The 18,556-nt window shown below is 56.8% G+C and overlaps 9 protein-coding genes across 9 annotated transcripts; 5 read left to right on the top strand and 4 right to left on the bottom strand.

The window, feature by feature from the left end:
- The first annotated feature begins 263 nt into the window (after positions 1-263).
- On the top strand, positions 264-3,386 carry BJ171DRAFT_1353 (DNA polymerase alpha/epsilon subunit B-domain-containing protein). The gene is made up of 10 exons (XM_053105665.1): positions 264-566; positions 713-843; positions 1,031-1,157; positions 1,310-1,420; positions 1,563-1,675; positions 1,819-1,905; positions 2,049-2,281; positions 2,404-2,531; positions 2,646-2,747; positions 2,857-3,386. The coding sequence occupies exons 1-10, from the start codon at positions 371-373 to the stop codon at positions 2,979-2,981; spliced, it is 1,353 nt and encodes a 450-aa protein (XP_052971612.1). The 5' UTR covers positions 264-370; the 3' UTR covers positions 2,982-3,386.
- Position 3,387: 1 nt separating this feature from the next.
- On the top strand, positions 3,388-5,345 carry BJ171DRAFT_1354 (delta-aminolevulinic acid dehydratase). Its single transcript, XM_053105666.1, has 7 exons — positions 3,388-3,644; positions 3,779-3,875; positions 4,075-4,291; positions 4,451-4,683; positions 4,808-4,924; positions 5,030-5,129; positions 5,237-5,345. The coding sequence occupies exons 1-7, from the start codon at positions 3,451-3,453 to the stop codon at positions 5,299-5,301; spliced, it is 1,023 nt and encodes a 340-aa protein (XP_052971611.1). The 5' UTR covers positions 3,388-3,450; the 3' UTR covers positions 5,302-5,345.
- A 301-nt stretch (positions 5,346-5,646) lies between these two features.
- On the bottom strand, positions 5,647-7,234 carry BJ171DRAFT_484297 (ClpP/crotonase-like domain-containing protein). The gene is made up of 2 exons (XM_053108979.1): positions 6,544-7,234; positions 5,647-6,370 (listed from the first exon to the last, which is right to left on the bottom strand). The coding sequence occupies exons 1-2, from the start codon at positions 7,042-7,044 to the stop codon at positions 5,921-5,923; spliced, it is 951 nt and encodes a 316-aa protein (XP_052971610.1). The 5' UTR covers positions 7,045-7,234; the 3' UTR covers positions 5,647-5,920.
- Positions 7,235-7,306: 72 nt separating this feature from the next.
- Positions 7,307-8,021, bottom strand: BJ171DRAFT_484296 (uncharacterized protein). The gene has a single exon (XM_053108978.1). It carries the CDS (start codon positions 7,814-7,816, stop codon positions 7,376-7,378), a length of 441 nt encoding a protein of 146 aa, XP_052971609.1. The 5' UTR covers positions 7,817-8,021; the 3' UTR covers positions 7,307-7,375.
- Positions 8,022-8,584: 563 nt separating this feature from the next.
- On the bottom strand, positions 8,585-9,457 carry BJ171DRAFT_418159 (kinase-like domain-containing protein; the record flags this gene model as incomplete). The annotated part of the gene is made up of 1 exon (XM_053107327.1): positions 8,585-9,457. A coding segment is annotated over one exon (873 nt), but the record flags the coding sequence as incomplete, so codon positions are not given.
- Positions 9,458-11,176: 1,719 nt separating this feature from the next.
- BJ171DRAFT_436671 (uncharacterized protein) lies at positions 11,177-11,878 on the top strand (the record flags this gene model as incomplete). Its single annotated transcript, XM_053107958.1, has 1 exon — positions 11,177-11,878. A coding segment is annotated over exon 1 (651 nt), but the record flags the coding sequence as incomplete, so codon positions are not given.
- Positions 11,879-12,015: 137 nt separating this feature from the next.
- BJ171DRAFT_484289 (Sel1 repeat family protein) lies at positions 12,016-12,523 on the top strand. Its single transcript, XM_053108977.1, has one exon. The coding sequence runs from the start codon at positions 12,020-12,022 to the stop codon at positions 12,263-12,265; it is 246 nt and encodes an 81-aa protein (XP_052971606.1). The 5' UTR covers positions 12,016-12,019; the 3' UTR covers positions 12,266-12,523.
- Positions 12,524-15,000: 2,477 nt separating this feature from the next.
- Positions 15,001-16,599, bottom strand: BJ171DRAFT_436667 (uncharacterized protein; the record flags this gene model as incomplete). Its single annotated transcript, XM_053107957.1, has 1 exon — positions 15,001-16,599. A coding segment is annotated over exon 1 (1,317 nt), but the record flags the coding sequence as incomplete, so codon positions are not given.
- Positions 16,600-17,697: 1,098 nt separating this feature from the next.
- On the top strand, positions 17,698-18,215 carry BJ171DRAFT_484250 (uncharacterized protein; the record flags this gene model as incomplete). The annotated part of the gene is made up of 2 exons (XM_053108976.1): positions 17,698-17,825; positions 17,856-18,215. Coding segments are annotated over exons 1-2 (474 nt in total), but the record flags the coding sequence as incomplete, so codon positions are not given.
- Between the last annotated feature and the right edge of the window lie 341 nt (positions 18,216-18,556).

The following is an 18,556-nucleotide window of genomic DNA, read 5'->3' as shown; positions in this document are numbered from 1 at the left end:
AAAAAAATTGTTGTTAATAAAATGAGCGAGAACGAAAAAACGCGCTCTCGGAGCCACCTCGGTCGGCGAGAAGAGCAGTCTCTGGCGAGAAGCCTCTCGCCGTCACACACACACACTTTGCACAAAGGAGTCAAACACCTCCCATCGACCATGGCCGGATTCCAACTTTTGCTGCGCTACATACAACGTGACTTTCAGGTGACCGAGATGAGCAGCCGCGAGGGGCCGGAAAAAATTGATAGTGTGAGTTGCCCTTTGGCGGACTGTGCATCCGCTCCTCGAAACTCGACCACACCTTCGATCCTTCATCGCCGCCCTCGATCCTGCAGCGTCGCTCGGCGGACAGATCCCAATTGTCAACCCAGCTGCCATGATGGAGATCGACCAGCCCGAGGACAGCGTCGCATTCGAACGGATCACACTGCCGTACGCATCGCACGACGATCGATTCGTCGTCAAGGATCCAACGTTTACGCAGCAGTATGCCGGCTTGTACTTTAGCCGCCTGAATGCGCTCCGCCCCGCCGTGCTTCAGAACGCAAGGGCAAAGTGGCAGAAGCTGCATGGTGAGCTGCTCTCGGAGACTGACTCGTCCTGCGACGACCAGCACAATATGTTGCGATCGGCCCTGCATCGTCCTATTGTGCGGCCGACTGCTCGATGCTGATCTTTCTGTGCTTTGCCGCTCGCTGTGGATTCGCTGCTCTGCCAGGCACAAGCCAGGCACCCAAGTACGTTCCGAAACTGCTGGACATCACTGCGGGTGAAATCTGCTACGCCATCGGCACCGTCTATGTTGAAATGTCTCTGAAGCCCAACGTCCTTGAGGAAGTCGCAGACGAGGTAAGCCGCAGTGCAAGTCAGGAGCTGATATAGATACGGGCTTGTTCGTGGGTCCAGGATGCCTCATCATCAAGGGGCAGCAGTGGATTTGCTAGCAAAATGGAGATCAGCGAGTCGGCAAATACCAAACCTTTGCCGGGGGGGCCATCATTCTCTGATCGCTGGCTCTCGACAACCACGGCGATAGAGCTGGGAGACTGCAGCCGAAGCCAGATCGAAATATGTGAGCCAAGACGACCAGATCACTCTCGAAGATGAGTCAGGGCGAGTGAATCTCACCGGATCGAGACTGTCTGACGAGCACCTGGTGACGGGTATGCCGATGTCCCTGCTGAGGAGCTCGAGTTCGCATGTGCTGCTGGAAGGGAGCCATGCCGATGGACTCTACTGACAGCCATACACACGCTCGCTCGCTCTGTCTTGCTTTGCCGCTTGTGCGTCGGCCGCTGAATTCTGAAATGGATAGGCACTGTGGTCGCTGTTCTGGGTCGCGAAGTTCCTGGCGGAAGCTTTGAAGTGCTCTCGGTGTGCTGTGCCAAGCTGCAGCCGCAGAAACAGATCACCCAGCTTCCGGAGAGTATGTGCAATCGATATGGCACGGCATGGGACGAGACGATATGACATGGCATGGGACGAGACGATATGACATGCCACGATCGGCGTTGCTGGACTGTCATATGGACAGCTTTTGCTGACGCTCAAGGCTGTGTGTCCAACAGACTCGCCAATGGTTGCCTTTGTGTCGGGGCTTAACTTTGGAGAAGCCGACAACCGCGAGCATGCGATCCAGATGATGGTCGATTACCTTACCGGAGAGCTGGGAACACTCGAGGTGAGACCGAAGCATTTGCCACAGATGAACGGCGAGATCATACCGCCGGACTGAGCGGCCCTTCGCAAAGCCTCAGGCGGGGCCGAGGATCAATCGTGGGCATGGCGAACATTCCCTTACGAGTCCTGGCTCTGAATCTTCAGGACCAACGACGGGCATCGAGGATCGTGCGTGTCGTGATCGCCGGCAACACCTTTGCCCGCAAGAAGAGTGACAAGATCAAGAAGCTGGTAGGGCTCTGGCTGTTTGCCTTTCTCGACCGTGGTGAAGTTGCCCGCTGCTATCCGCTGCTATTACGGCCGTCCCGGGGAGCCCATCATCGTCGATGCTTTCTGACATGACCAAACGACGCTATGGCTGCGACCGCTTACAGGGCCGAAGAGCCGAGGCCATCCAGTTTGACCAGCAGCCGTTCGATACATGCGATGCGCTGCTGGGCGAGCTGGTCAGCTCGGTACCACTGGATATCATGTCGGGCGACACCGACCCAACCAACTGTGCCCTACCGCAGCAGGCTCTGCACTTTTCCATCTTCCCCAAGGCCTGCCGGGTGTCGAACCTGAACACGGCAACGAATCCGCACAGCTTTTCGATCGGGGACATCACGTACGCTCGTTGCTGTGCTTGACGCTGCTGGGCATGGGATGCGCTAGTCGATGAAACTCGGTGCTCCCATGCTCCGACGGGCCAGTGCATTGGCTAATCAGTACTGCATGATTGTTGGCCAGGTTTCTGGGAACGTCAGGACAGAACATTGACGACATTTACAAGTTTGTGGACCTGGAGGACCGCCTGAAGATTGCCGAGAAGACAATCGAGTGGGGCCATCTTGCGCCGACGGCACCGGACACGCTGTGTAAGGCTGCGGGACCAACGTCGATTGCAGACCAACGCTGCTCATGCGGGAGCGCTGTGGGGCGACCCTATTTGCTGTCTCTTACCCTTCATGCCCATCCCGTCAATCCAAAAGGGTGCTACCCATACAAGGACCGCGATCCGTTCATCGTCCAACAGCGCCCGCATGTCTATTTCGTCGGCAATCAGCCGTCGTTCGCGACGTCGTTCATGGAAGGTACGTCAGGGCCAATGGGCAGACAGGGCTGGAGCTTATGTACTCAAGAGACCGCGAGCTGACATGCACATCTGGGCGATTTTCCTGAACCGGCGACAACGCCGAACAGGACCCAATGGCGAAGTGACCCGCGTGGTCTTGCTGCCCGAGTTCAGCAAGACGGCGACGATTGTTCTGGTTGACCTGAACTCGCTGGACTGCATCCCCGTCCGGTTCCAGGAGGGCTTGCAGTAACGCATCTGTCTGGGAATGGCCGTCGAGGCCGGCGAAGGCGACAACAGCACCAGGGCCTCAGCGCCAGCATCTCCCAACACGGTGCTTGCCAGGCCGCCATCGACACCGTTACTTGGCGGGTGGAGGCTGGGCAGAACAAGGTCGGCTTGGTGCGCTGGGACACATCCCGGCCGGCCCCGTCGCATCTTGCTCTTTCGCGCAGAGCACAAATGCAGCCTCTGGGGCGCACAGCCCCACCCCGGCGCCACAGCAACCCCCGTCGCCAGGGGAAGGTCCGCAAGGAGAAGGGAGGCGCGCCAACGGCGAGAGCCCCCTCGCCACGACGAGGCGCCAGCGAGAGGCAAGCGAGACGGAGCGAGGTCCGCAGGAAACAGCCCGCAATCCAGCTCATCTTGGCCCGCAGCCGCCCGCAGCATCGCCAGCCAGCTCTGTCGCCGTCGCCATCATCGCAGCCCGTCGCTCTGCCGAAATGTCCAGCATCCCCTTCAAGGCCACCTTCGAGCACACTTCGCTGCTGCATTCGGGCTTCCACCATCCCGTCCTGCGCCGATGGCAGTCCAACGAGGGCAAGACCGTCACCAAGGAGTCGCTGATCTTCCCGATCTTCATCCACGATAAGGACGATGTCAAGGACCCCATCCCGACCCTTCCTGGCCAGTACCGGTACGGCAGCGAGGACCGTTGCTGGAGAGCTTGACTCGGATCTCGCGGGCCTTTTGCTGCGGATGCTGCGTGTTGGCGTGGCTGCTGGGGAGCCTCGGCTGGGCAAGCTGCTGACTGGTCCGTCCATCGACAAGATATGGCGTCAACACTCTGAAGGAAGAGTTTGAACCTCTGGTCCAGAAGGGCCTCAAGACCGTCCTGATCTTTGGCGTTCCCACCTCGGTCGAGAAGGTAAGGCGTCGTTCGTGGCTCAGGGTGGCCGGTTTCGCCTGGATCCTGCCGTGGACCCTCGGCTGCTGCCAGTGGATCCGGTGACGGTTGCGTCGCTGGCGCAGGTTGATCCCGCTGGATTGACGACATTGGCCAGCGGCAGCAACCAGCGGCACTGCTCGTGCTTACGCCAAGGATCCCTCGATGCCGTTTCGTTCAGGACAACCGCGGATCTGCCGCCGACGACCCGGAGGGCCCAGTTGTTCGCGCCGTTCGCTTCTTCCGCAGCACCTTCCCCTCGGTCCTGGTTGCCTGCGACGTCTGTCTCTGCGCCTACACCAGCCACGGCCACTGCGGCGTCATGGGCGAGCATGCGCTCGACAACCAGGCCAGTATCGAACGTCTGGCCGAGGTGTCGCTGAACTATGCCAGAGCGGGTAAGGCCGGACTTTCTGGGATATCTTGGATGTCGCCATGGTGTCATCGTTGGCTCTGGGCCGTTGCTGGGTTGCTTCTGGTGTGCGAGGCGTTAGCGACTGGGTGTACATCTGACCCCCGTTTGGCCATCCTCGCCTCGACTCTCGGCTCGTGTGTAGGCTGCCAAGTGATCTCACCCTCGGACATGATGGACGGCCGAATCCGCGCCATCAAGCAGATCCTGCTGGAACATGGCCTCGGCAACACCGTCTCGGTTATGAGCTACAGCGCCAAGTTTGCCTCGGCCTTCTACGGACCCTTCCGCGATGCTGCCTGCTCCGCTCCCACCTCGGGCGATCGCAAGTGCTATCAGTTGCCCCCAGGAGCCCGCGGCTTGGCCCGCAGAGCCACCGTAAGCCCTCAGCAGCACCCGGTTCCGCTGGTGCCGACTTTGATCGCAAATGGCTGTGCATGGTGCCCCATGCTCTCGCCACAGATGAGCTCGAACTGACCCATGCCGCCTGTCGGACCTGCAGCTCCGTGATGCTGGCGAAGGCGCCGATATCCTGATGGTCAAGCCCGCATACCCTTACCTTGATATTGTTCGCGACTCGAAGGAGCTCTGCCCCGACCTCCCACTCGCGATCTACCAGGTTGATTCCCAGTTCGCGATGCATCTTCCTTCGTGCGACTGCTGACTGTGAAGGCGATGATGTGCTGACCGCATTTCCACTGCGCTCTCATGTGGCTACGATCAGGTCTCTGGCGAGTATGCCATGTTGTGGCATGCTGCCCAGAACAAGGTCTTTGACCTCAGGGTCGGCGTCCTCGAGTCCCTGGAAAGCGCCCTTCGTGCAGGTACGATGCTGTTGTTGGTCGGTGGCATGTTCCAGTGCTGCCGAGTGCGCTCTTGCTCTAACACGATCACTCTGCCGCCATGTCCCTAAACCCATGTCTGCCTGCAGGCGCCGACATCCTCATCACCTACTACACCCCCCTGATCTTGGACTGGATCAACGAGGGCTTGTGAATGTAGCAAGCGACACTGCATCATGATATGTGGGTCCGATAATGCGACAGCTCAATATCCATCGTCCCGATTCCCCTGATTTGCTTTCTCACCCACTTCCTTGCGAGCCTGAGCTTGCTTTCGCCTGTCCATCAACGCACGGCGCTGCGATCCACCAATACAGTGACAGCGTTCCCGAACTCGGCCAAAGTTCCGTGAATAGGGCGCGGATGGTGGCTCCTTCAGGGACCCCGAATGCCCGTAACCGCTCGTTGTTCACTTGGGCTCTCCGGTCTTTACAGCCGACCAGCACAGCAGTAATGTTGTGCACCGTATTGACGCTGTGTTTCCGCACTGGACGGGAGCTGGGACTGCAGCATCGCTGCGCAGCGATGGACTGGTGTATTGAGGACCCAGAAACAAGCGACAGCCCTGGCTCCAAACTGGATATCCCGTTTCAAAATGGGATTGTTCTAGCGATCGTGTTCATAGCTGCATGCTTGTCGACCATCCGAGGTGCCGATTCTACAATCGCACGATCAGAATGGTTATGCCACTCCATAATCCACGTATCCCATTCGTTACTTGGGAGGGCGGAGGCCGTGGCAGGGCGAGGAGAGCATGCTGGTGGGCGCCTGTCTCAAGCATCTTTTGCCCGATTCCTGATCTTTTGCTTGAACAGTTTCACTTTTTCCTGGAACTCGGCACTGCCAACGGTCATCCACAAATCGTCGATGGCGGCGGGCCCCATGGAGTCGACGACGTGCTGATTTTGCGTCTTTTTCGTGAGGGTGCGGGCGGTCCAAGGCTGGCTCAAATAGTGACGCAGCTCGCTGCCGACGTTCTCGGCAATGTCCTCATTGGAGTAGACGAGCTTGTCGATATAGCCGAGTTCGAGCGCCTCCTCGGCCGAACGCACCAGGTACCCCTGTTGCAGGAAGCGTCGGGTTTTGGAGTTCTGACCCAGGGTCTGGTAGGCGAGGTGGTGGATCCAGCTGGGCAAGTTCATGCCGATGGCGACTTCGTTGAGACCCATCAAGAAGGACGGCGAGCTCACACCGATGCGCTCGTCGCAGCAGAGCGACAGAACCTACACAACACGCAACGGAATTGGGTGGCGATGATAAGCATTCTCTCGCCAAAGAAAGAATAGAGTCGCGGGGCAGTTGAGGAGGGAGTCGACAGAGCGATCCGGACAGCGAGCGGTCCTGCTGGAAGCGAGGTCGATCAGCGGCCGAAATATCGTTCGTTCAGGATACCCACCGTTCCGCCCGCTGGACAGGCACCACGGACGACAGCAATGGTGGGCATGCTGATGGTCAGCAGCAGCTTGCAACAGTCCTGAAAGAGGTTGAGGTAGTTGCGGAAGCGAATCTCGAAGTCCTGGAAGGATTCGGTCTCCTCGTTGTGGATGAGGCAGTCCCAGTCGAGCCCGGCGGACATGATATTGGGGAACGTCGAGGTGAGGATGAGGCCGTGGTTGAGGTAGCTCTGCTGGTCGGCGTGCAGGTGGAGGAGATGGGCCTGCAGCTGCCGGAGCAGAGTCGGTGTGAGGGCATTGACGGGAGGCGACGACAGGATGACGGCATAGGTCTGGGCCGAGAGATCCTTGGAGAGGCGGACGAGCGGCGGATAGTACGTCGTCGAGGAGGTCATTGGCCGCAAAGCGGCAATGAGGCGATGGGGCACCGCAGGCGACGCAGCCAGAGATGAAGGGGCTGCAAACGGCAGGGCCCGGACAGATTTCCGGAAGAGAGTGGTCATTTGGCGAGTGGGTCTAGGGCAGATGAGGGGGAGCACAGTCTCGTCGCCCGGGTGGTGGTTTGGCGGATCCGGCAGACGACAACGGTGGGCGAGGCCGGGGTGAATCGAAAGGTCGATGAGGGACGCAGTGGGATCGCCGTGGACGAGCGGATCAGACGCGTTGGTCAGCAAACTGGTGGCTCGTCGAAGGCAAGGCTGCCGGGTTATGCGTGCGAGGGAAACAGAGGGCAATCGGGACAACGATGCCGTGCGACGACGGTGATTTGGAAGCTGCTGAGTCTCTCGATCAGCCAAGGTGTCAATGTATTGAATATCAATATCGCCATTACGGTCACTTGCCGATTTCCTTGAGACGACCGATAGCACCTTCGTGACCCTGGTCGGCAGACTTGCGGTACCAGTTCACTGCGGTATCGATGTCCCTTGCGACACCCCAGCCGTTTATGTAGCAGTTGCCGAGCCAGCACTGTCCGTATCGATTACCGCGCTGAGCCGACTTGCAGAGCCACTCGACCGCTGCGGCTTTGTCCTCGGTGGCTCCACGTCCGTAGAAAGAGCAATAGCCAACCATCCACAGCCCATACGAGTTGTCTTGGTCGGCGGACTTGCCGAACCACTCGAATGCCTTCTCGTAGTCTTTTGGCACTCCCCACCCATCCAAATAGCAACACCCAATCCAAAACTGGCTGTCGCAGTGGCCGTCGTTGGCGAGCTGCTCAAAGATACCGGCTGCCTTTGCCCAGTCTTTCGTGGTTCCAAATCCGTGGTACATACAAATGGCTATGAGGTGGTCACAGAGCCAATCCCGTTGCGATCCCAGTCGGCACAATTCAAAGAACTTGCGGGACGCGGGTGAGTCGGGCTCGATGTTGCTCCAGTGAGATGCCAGACATTCATCTTCTCCAAGCTTGAACTCATTCGATTTGTTGTCTCGGATGATGTCGATACCCTTCTGCTTGTCGCGCACGGTGCCCCGGCCGAGGTAATGCATCCACCCAACCATGTGAGTGGCGATGGGCTTGAAGACTGGGTCGGTAGACTTGGTGCTGACTTCCTGCCAGAAGGAGAATGCACTGCAGTCGTCCTTGGCCACTCCCTCGCCCAAGAGAGAGAGCCAAGCCAGTTGGAAGGAAGCTTCGAGGCTGCCGTGGTCAGCAGCGGCCTTGTAGAGCTGGGCGACGAGCTTCCAATCTGCGTGATGGGCAGGGAGACCTTCCGAGACCAACTGGGCGGCACCGAGACAAGCAGCGGGGTCGCCAAGCTTGACTCGGGAGATGAGAGGGTCGGACAGGCAAGTGGTCGAGTCAATGCCATCAAATTTGAGCTCGCCGGGTCGACTGAGCTGGGCTGGTGAGGGATTTTTCATGCTGAGAGTGTCCAAGGGACTGCTAACTTGGTCTACGGAAGATATCTTGACAGGAGTAGGAGCAGGAGCAGGAGCAGGAACAGGAACAGGAACAGGAACAGGAACAGGAACAGGAACAGGAACAGGAACAGGAACAGGAACAGGAGCAGCAGGGATGACAGCACGGTTGTAGGGCTGCAGGGCCGCAAGGATTTCCCGAAACGACAGGCGATCGGAGGGGTTGTGGGCCCAGCAGCGCTCGATGAGGGCCCATATGTCGTCAGTGATGCCATCGAGCCGCTTGGGGCGCTTGCGTTGGAGGAGCTGCGACAAGATCTGGAAGGGCTTCATTGGGTGGCCATCTCGAGAAGCCCAAACGGGCTTGGCATCGTTGAGAACCTCATACATGGTGATGGCAAAGGCATAAACATCGGTCTTCATGGTGGTGCCACTGGGGTCATCTTCATCAAGCATCTCGGGGGCCATGTATCCCTCGGTGCCGCCGTTCAGGGAATTGGATTTGTTGGGATTCAATGAGGCAGAGGTGTGTTTGGTGCGGGACATTCCAAAGTCGGTGACGACGGCATTGAACGAGGCATCCAGGAGGACATTGGCAGCCTTGAGATCGCCGTGGATGATGCGGCGGCCGTGAAGATAAGCCATTCCAGATGCTGCTTGGAAGAGGAGACGGAGCTTCTCCTCGAGTGGGACGTCGTTATTGGCAACATGGTTGCGAAGGGTGCCGTTGGGCATGAACGGCGAGACCATGAAGGGAGGGATCGGGTTGCCGTCTTCGTCTTTGTCACAGGCACCGAGCAGAGGCAGGATGTTGGGGTGGCTGAGTTTCTGCCAGATATCGATTTCGTGGTTGTAGTCAGCGAGCTCTCGGTTGTTGCATGTGCCGAGGAGCTGTTTGATGGCGACGTTGGAGCCAAAGTATGTGCCGGTGAAGACCTCGCCAAAGCCACCACGGCCGATGGGGTTGGCCGAGCGGTCGGTGATGTCGCTGGGTGAGAGGTACCAGGACGGGGGATCGGGAGCGGGTCGGGGAATGGCTTTGCTGGCCATGTCGGCGGTGAAAGGCGAAGGACGAGGGGGAATGAGCGAAAGGGGTCGCCCAGAGCGTGGAAAAGTGTCGGGCGCGAACAGGGGCATCACGCGGGAATGGCATTTGAGACGCGCGCCACAGATGCGCAGCATATCCAAATCGGGCGGGGATTGCCATCCAACCAGCCAGCCAGCCGAGTGGGGTACTTGGATGGCAGGTGCAACAGCGACCACGGCTGGTAGAGAGCAGCGGTGTGGGTCTGCCTGGATTCGACTGCGACGTTGAGTGTTCAAACTTGGAGGATGTCGCTGACCTCATCTTGCATCGCCGCAGGCTGTTTTGTTCGACCCAGATGATCAGCGCCCTTGTTCGGTCGCGTGGAGCGGATTGAATATGAGGGGTGTGCTGGGTCATGAGAATCAGCGGATGGTGTTGGCTCTGCCGCACAGAGGCGAACATGGCCATCACCCGATTCAGTGCAACTGCAAGTATCAGAGATTTCACCCCCCCCTTCACCCCATCTACCCTCAACCAATGACACCTCGAGGTACAGTCGATCCAGGCCTCCACGAAGGAGTAGCTATTATCGGCTCTCTGTTCTGGAACACCAGCCATCCGTATGGAACTCACATCAATACATCATCAGCACCAACCAGCAACACCAGCCATGTCTGCTCCATATAGCGTACCCACTGCGCCAACTTCCACTGAACAAAGAGCGGAGATTATGAGCGATCTGCGAACACACTCTCTTTCCAATGGTCCCTGCCTCTCATTGACTCCATTGCACACCCTTTGCCATGCTTGCACCCTGCTCTCACTCCCGCGCTTCGCGGCCCGATTGACACCTGCGCATTCCATTCCACCAAGGAACGACGTAACTCCACTCAATCATCTCATGCGTGCCTGGTTGTGATGTGGCCAGTATTGTTGTTCCTCGGGTCGATCCTTCTCACACTCCAACGCAAATCTCATTCCATATCTACATTTCATGACCGAGTCTAGTCGACTCTGTGCTGTGAATAGGAAGACTCGATTTCATGATCGATTCCATGTTCGATGAATGTGGCAATGCCTGTGGCAGTGCTTGTACAACACCGACTCCAGCCATCAAACCATCGGATCGAGCCAGGCTTGTGTGTGCTCGATGGCCAGTGTTTGGCTGGCCAGCATCTGGCTTACTTCGCCACAACTTGCCTGTCCCCTGTCCATCTCCATCATCCACTTGCCTCCCTCCCGTCTCCGTCAACACGGCCAGCATGAACGAGCCTGCTACAACCACGGCGCCATCTGCCACTCAGCAATCACAAGCTGAAGCCAGAACAACCTCGTCAATGCCCGATATCACCCAGCTCTCACTCGAACACAGCCCAGATATCTTCACCATCGTCTGCTGCAACGACAGCTTCCAGCTCGCTCTCGACCTGACCACCATCGCAACCCTCCTCCGAGTGTGCCAACGAGCCTGTCCTCTCCTGGGCTCCAAGGTGGCTCGCTTCCACACCTGGTGCCAGAAGGAAGGGCTGTGCAATCCAGACGGACAGATGCGGATCGGCCTCACACCAAGCGACCAGATTGCCCTCTCGCTGCACCGCGATCAACAAGCCACAGCCGACCACTCCTGGCTCGTGGCTCAAGCCGATCAGGGTAACGCTGCTGCATCGTATTTCCTGGCTCGGGTGTTGCAATCTGAGATCGATAAGCAGCAGCCTGTGGACAAATCCGAGCAGGAAGCCATCCGCCAGCAAATCTTCCGCTATCTGAAGAATGCCGCCAACACAAACCATCCAATGGCACGGTTTCACCTGGCTGGATGTTATCACGATGGCACTGGTGCCGACCAAGATCACACCATGGCCTTCGAGCTGTATCGCAGTCTTGCAGATCGTGGGATCCCTCAGGCTCAAGTTGCCCTCGGAAGTTGCTATCAGTATGGCGAAGGTGTCGATCAAGACTTGAACGCAGCCATCGAATGGTACAACAAAGCCGCCGACCAAGGCAGCGAAGACGGCCGACTCCACATCGGATTCCTCCGTGGATGGTTCTCGTTCATCGGTCATGGTGTCGAACAGAGCGATGTCGACGCCTTGAACCGCTGGCAGGAAGTCAGCACCCTGTCCACCGATCCGATCATCAAGTTCATCGCCACCCACATGGTTGGATGGATGCACTACCTCGGCCGGGGCACCGTGCGCGACAAGCAAAAGGGCACCAAGATCATCCGCGATAACCAATCAGATGAGTTCCCTTTCGGAGAAGACGAGTGTCTGGCCGGAAACAGTGACGCCGACTCCGACTCACCCGCAGCATTCATGTTCTTCGAGCTGTGCCAGCTGGGATCGGACCGTGACTGGCTGTGCAGGCACCCGATGGCCGTGTGTCTACACTATGGATTCGGGACTTTAAAGAACCAGAAGAAGGCAGCCGGTATCTTTGAGCAGCTCGCCAACGAGGGCCACAGCTACAGTCAATATTGGACCGGAAAGTGCTACTGTCATGGCCTGGGAGTATCGGTGGACTACAAGAAGGCATTCGAGTGGTTCAGCAAGTCGGCAAACCAAGACAACTCGTATGGGTTGTGGATGGTTGGTTATTGCTACTACTGGGGATACGAAGTCACCGAGGACCTCGCCAAGGCATTCGAGTGGTTCCGCAAGTCGGCCGAGCAAGGCAAGCTATACGCACAAGATTATCTCGGCTATTGCTACCAATATGGCTATGGTGTCCCCGAGAACATGGACACCGCTGTTGACTGGTATCGCAAGTCCGCCGATCAGGGGTTCCGAGATGCCATCGACATTCTCAAGGAACTCGACAAGTCGCCCTGATTCTCACTTTCCACTCCCGAACAACAAAATCGTAACACTGAAATGCAATCAGATCAGCCATACAACCCATCCCAGACACCATGACACCAATGAGTGAACTTGACAAGTGGTTCCGATGAAGTAGCAATGGCCGAGTGGTGTTGTATTTGGCATCCAATACATCCAATACATCCAATACATCCAATACATCCAATACATCCAATACATCCAATACATCCAATACATCCAATACATCCAATACATCCAATACATCCAATATACAAACATTACTGTCCCCTTACTGTCGCTGGTGTTGATCGACTGAGAGCAACATCCGATGACTCGACAACGACAACTCGACCACTACAGTCGATCCTGGCTCTGCAACCATGGATGGTGGAAAGAATAAGCACGATCGACCTGATCGCCAGCGAGACCATCGGAAGCGCCAGCATCAGCCCTGGTCGGATCGAGGGCACACAGGGGCCCGAAATTCGACGCCTGGAACGAGAACGGCGATGCCTGAGCAGAATGCTCGCCCAGACCCCCGAGTACGACACGGAAGAGTTGGACGACCTGCGTCGTCAGCTTCGGTCCACGAGAAAGGCCATCACCCAGCTCAAGCGCAAGAACGGCATACGGTCATGGAAGGAATCCATGGCCACCATGGACACCCAGAAGTGCTCCGAGATGACCAAGACCATCGGAGCGATGCGCACGAGGAAGGAGAGAGAGGGATCCCATCTCTTTGACAACCCGGACCCGACTCTCGAGAAACTCGTGGTGCACTTTGGCAAGGTATCCTCTGCCTCGCAGGACAGCGGGACAGAGTACGACAGAAGTATAACCCCGCCACCCCTGAGCACGGAGGCGACCCTCCTGCCGCCCGACAACCGGCTCCCAGAAGTATCGCTGGAGCACATCCAAGTGACCATCGAGAAGGCACCACGCCGCAAGGCAACGGGGTCCGACAAGATCAAGAGCGAAATGCTCATACCAGTCGCACCAGTGATAGCCGAGTGGCTCCGCCTGATCATCATGGCGGCGCTCAAGGCCAGCGTGGTGCCAAGCGAATGGAACAGCGTGCTGATCCACCCAGTGTACAAGCAGAAGGGATCGACCCTGGACCCGGCCATGTATCGCCCGATCGGTCTCACTCAGACTTGCAGGAAGATCGTGGAAAGGATCATGCTCCCCTTCCTGGCAGAACAGGCAGGAGACATGGACGTCGCCCAAGGCGGATTTCGAGCCAGACGAGGAACCCTTGATCAGATCGTCGCCCTGGACACCCTGATCAAGCACCACAAGATGAACGGTGAGGAGTACTCTCTGATCTTCCTCGACATCAAAGCCGCCTATGACACAGTATGGCGCGAGCGACTGTGGACCAAGCTCAAGCAGCGAAGAATGAATGGCATCGCCCTCGGCTTCCTCAAAGCCATGTTTGACCGGGTATCCATCCAAATGGTCAGCAAGGGCCGAAGATCCAAGCCAGTATGGCTCCAGAAAGGTCTGATCCAGGGATCGATGCTGAGCCCACTCATGTTCAGCGCCTTCATCGACGATCTGCCAGTACCGAATGGTGACCAGGACAAGAGAAGCAGCATCCAACATGGCCAAGATGGGCCTGACCCTTGGGAACCTCACGGCCAAGACACTGACGATTGCATACCGCACATTCCTGCGGCCAATGATGGAATACGGCCTCGCCCTCGACCCCATCCCAACGAACGAACAGAAGCGGCTCCACCGGACACAAACATTCTGCCTGAACTTGCTGTTCCGCACAGCGCGTACGACTTCACATGGAGCACTGCACCTCAACTGCGGATTACCTACACACAGTGGTGGACACATCACTTCACACGACCAGCAGGAGAGGCAGCCCTCTCCTCACACCAAGCGGAATGCCAGGCAGATGGAGTGACTGGGACGATGAGGGCCACGAGGCCACGACAGCGAGCCCAACGAACAATTGGCTTTGAGGAGATTCCGGAGAGGAACTCCCATGGCCAGAGAGAAACGTTCGTGAGCGGGACCTCGAGACATGCGAGTCCCTGTGGGACCTCTTGCAGGAAGTGTTCACCCGCATGGTCCGCCGTGTGGGCTGGAGAGTCGGCGAGAGTCACAACAGGGGTGTGTGAGCTTGCTTGTGCGCCCATTGACAGGTGCCGCATTGTGCTGATGGCATGTTGAATATTCTTGAATATACAACTATCGGAAACATAAAAATTTATAATATGATGTAATCAAATGATCAAACAACATTGGACTCTCTTAAAAACGATTTCTTCATCTGTTTGATTCTCGGCTGACTTCCTTCCAATCAACTTGAGAAATGGATGATTGGGGGCAAGTTCGAGAAGGATGTCAATTGCCTGGGCGATGGATTGTCGAGCATCATCAAACTGCTTCCTGGATCTTTGAATGACTGCAATGCCATGGAGAGCTTGTGGAATGATGATTGGGTTTGAAGGCTGTCGGAGCCGCTTCACCATGTGGATTGCATCGTTGTAGAGGATGAGGGCATCGTCGTCGTTTCCTTTGAGTCGACGAAGATCCCCCAAAAAACACAGCGCATGGGCAACAGAGGCATTATCGGTCGTGGAGTGGATGGCTCTGAGAAGCTCGAGCGATTTCTCGAGTTTGGATTGGGCATCGTCGAGGCGCCCGAGTTGGATCAGGTCTGCGCCACAGCCGATGAGGAATTCGGCCTCTAGAGCTCCTGTTGGGTCGTTTGAGATTCTCGTGACAATATCGAGGGCCTCTGTGTGGTATTCGAGTGCTTTGTGAAAGTCGGATTGAAGAAAGTGAATCCATCCAATCTCATCTAGGACACAAGCCACCGGGGAGTGTTCACGGGAACCATAGAGTTTGAGATAAATATCAAGGCATCGACTGGCATAATGGAGAGCCTTTGAGATGTCACCCAGAAGTCGCGAGTAATGGCATATACAGTTCATGATCTGTCCAATATCGACCCGCTCAAGAGTGTCGCCAATATTGATTGTGATATCGAGTGACTCTTGGTAGAAGGCCACTGCTTCGCTCAGGCGACCGAGAGAACTCGCGACATTGCCCATATTATCGAGGATTGTGGCAGCAGTAGGATCCTTGCTGGTACCATTGACCTTGACCCTGATATCAAGTGATTCTCGGAAGAAGGCAAGAGCTTCTCCCAGACGATCTTGGTCTTTTGCCACCAAGCCGATATTGAAGAGTGTTGTGGAAACATCCGGATGCTCGCGGGTGCCATGGACCTTGATCGTGATATCCAGTGACTCTTGGTAGAAGGTAAGTGCGTCATCCAAGTATCCCAGATTACCTACCACATTACCCATATTGCTGAGAATCTGGGCAACATCGGGATGTTCGCGGGTACCATAGACCTTGACCATGATATTAAAGGATTCTCGGTAGAAGGCAAGTGCATCGTCCAGGCGCCCTTGGTCACTTGCCAACAAACCCATGTTGTTCAGGATCATGGCAGCATCAGGATTTTCTCGTGTGCCATAGATCTTGCCGTTGATATCGAGTGCCTCTTGGTAGAAAGTGAGCGCCTCGTCGAGGCGTCCTTGGGATCTTGCCACCCCACCCATGTTGTTGAGGGTCTGGGCAACATCGGGATGCTTGCGGGTGCCATAGACCTTGGTGGTGATGTCCAAGTCCTCTTGGTAGAAGGCAAGTGCATCATCCAGGCGCCTTTGATCACTCGCCACATTGCCCATGTTGTTGAGGGTCCTAGCAACTTCGGGATGCTCGCGAGTGCCATACACCTGGATATTGATGTCGAGCGACTCTTGGTAGAAGGCAAGTGCATCGTCCAGGCGTCCTTGGGATCTTGCCACATTGCCCATGTTCATGACCGTTTGGGCGACACTGGGATGCTCGCGGGTGTCATTGATCTTGACATTGATGTCGAGCGACTCTTGGTAGAAGGCGAGTGCATCGTCCAGGCGTCCTTGGGATCTTGCCACTGCACCCATGTTGTTGAGGGTCTGGGCAACATCAGGATGCTCACGGGTACCATAGAACATAACACTTCGCTCCAAGCTTCTCTTGTATGTCCCCATGGCCTTGGTGTAAAGTGGCTTCTCTTGAGCCAAACATGCAATCTGGTACTCGATTCGACTATGCAGCTCCTTGGTGTAAACCTCTGGCACTGTCTTCTCGCCGTATCGGTCGAGATGCTCAGCGAAGGTTTGTGCTTTAAGATCTTCGAGTTTGGTCAGCTCGAGCAGTGTTTCACCCACTGCATCTTCAATCGCATCGGCATCCAGTTTCTCATGCGCTTGGACATACTCTCGAGCTACTTGCTGGGTGAGCGAGTGCGTCGAGTACTGTCCCTCGGCTCCACTTCGGAGAAGGCCGCTTTGGATCACCATTTTGATCAGAGCCGTCACTGTGGACAAGCCACTGGTCAGTTCCATGCACTGGCACCATTGATTGCACTTCGATCCACTCGCAACTCACCTTCGGTCTTGAGTTCCATCTTCTGTGCGATCTCCTTGATCAACTCGAACTGGATGTTGGTCGGCGCAACCAAACCGAGGGCCCCGAACAGCCTGGCTGCCTCGATGCCCTCATCCCCTCGCCTCATCAGCGAGTCCAGCGACAGATCCACAATCACCTTGAGCGACGACCGCGTGTCGTCCTCGCCATCCTGCAGCTCCAATGCTCCTGCAAACGTGGCCTCGAGCACCGACAGGGGAGTGTCGTAGTTCTCGGCAAACGTCATGAATGTCTGGATGACGAGTGGATATCCACTGATCTTGGCCACAATGCTGTCGAGGGATTTCCTGGCCTCGTCCGACACAAGTCGCTGGACAATCATTGGCGACGACGACATGATGTAGTCGAGCGTGGTTTTGTCGTCCCAGTTGACGAGACGGAGTGGGTCATGTTTGTATCCAGGGATCTTGGTCTCAAGAGCACTGGTGAATGCACCAGGAGGCAGCGAGGCCAGCCGGGTCGTCACCACCACATCGCCGCTGAACCCGACCGACTTGGAGTGCTCAAACACAGAGTCGACCACACCGATGTCATCGACATTGTCGAGCACCAGGAGATAGCCATGAGTGTTGGCGAGGAACCTCGAGGCATGCTCCTTGATCTCGTCGGGCTTGATATAGGGGAACATCTCGATGAGCCCATCGAGGGCAGTCGACTCGGTCGAGCAGTTGATCCAGAATACCTGGCGGTACTGCGGCTTGATGCCGATGGTCTCGGCTTTGATGGCGAGGAGGTCTTCCTTGTTGCTCGCATTCAGAATGCCCATCATGAAATGGAGGATCTGGACAGCGAGGACAGACTTGCCCATGCCACCCATGCCAGAGATGACGGCACGACCAGTCAGGGTGAGTTGCTTGAGCAGGGTGTCGAGGTGGGCGGGATCGAATCGGAACTTGGAGTCGCAAAAGTATTTGCGATAGATGGCCGTAATGAGATCCATGTTGGGCGGAATGGGATGGACGAGGTTGAGGAGGCGGTAGACTCGCTTGTGCATCTGGTCGGGGCGGAAGCCAAAGGACTGGATCTGGTTCATTCGGCCGAGGGTCTGCTTGAGCGAGGCAAAGGCAGGGTCGTTGGGGAGGGACACCATGTACGGTAGGAAGGGAGTGAAGTCATCGACGTCATCCTTGGTTTCCTTGGTGGCGATTCCGAGGGGAAGGACAGGGAGGGAACGATTGGCATCCTTGAGATCGAGGGCGGTCTTGATTTCGAGGACGACATTGTCCTCTTGGTCGGAGAGTGCCTTGTCCTTCATCATGTCCATCGAGGCCTTGCTGAGGAGGAGGAAGACGGCCTTGCTGGTGGGGAGGGCACTGATGGAGCTGGCTTGAGGGTCGCTGGGATTGTTGAGGCAGTCGATATCGTGGAAGACGGAAAGGGGTTTGCCATATCGACGGAGGGCGATCGAGGTGAGCACCTCCTTCAAAGCCTGGACAGTGTCGGCATCAGTCTGGGCTTGGTAGGAGAGGAACAGATCGTGGTCGGTGCCGTGGGCAGGGCAGGAATAGAGCTGGTTGCTGGTGGCGGTCAGCATAGCCGGGGGTATCGTCGGATCGATGGTGCGGAAGGTGAGGAAGACTGAGGCCTGTGGTAAAGGCAAGGGAAACGGCCAGCTTTGTGGAAGTTGAGGATTGCAGCGTCCATCCATCCGGAGTGTATCCAGCTGTCATGATGACGAATGGACTGTCTCAATTGGGACAAGGATGCGATATCGAGCCTGGCGCGATGTTTGACCTGACAATCGTGTCGCTGCTTGAGGCGGTTGGGCAGGGTGATGAGTCCGCATCCGAGGTGCATCGC

Source organism: Polychytrium aggregatum (assembly GCF_025602895.1).
Source record: "Polychytrium aggregatum strain JEL109 chromosome Unknown BJ171scaffold_1, whole genome shotgun sequence".
Lineage (NCBI taxonomy): Eukaryota > Fungi > Chytridiomycota > Chytridiomycetes > Polychytriales > Polychytrium > Polychytrium aggregatum.
Note: the sequence above shows the minus strand (reverse complement) of the source record. Positions and strands in the feature narration are given on the sequence as shown.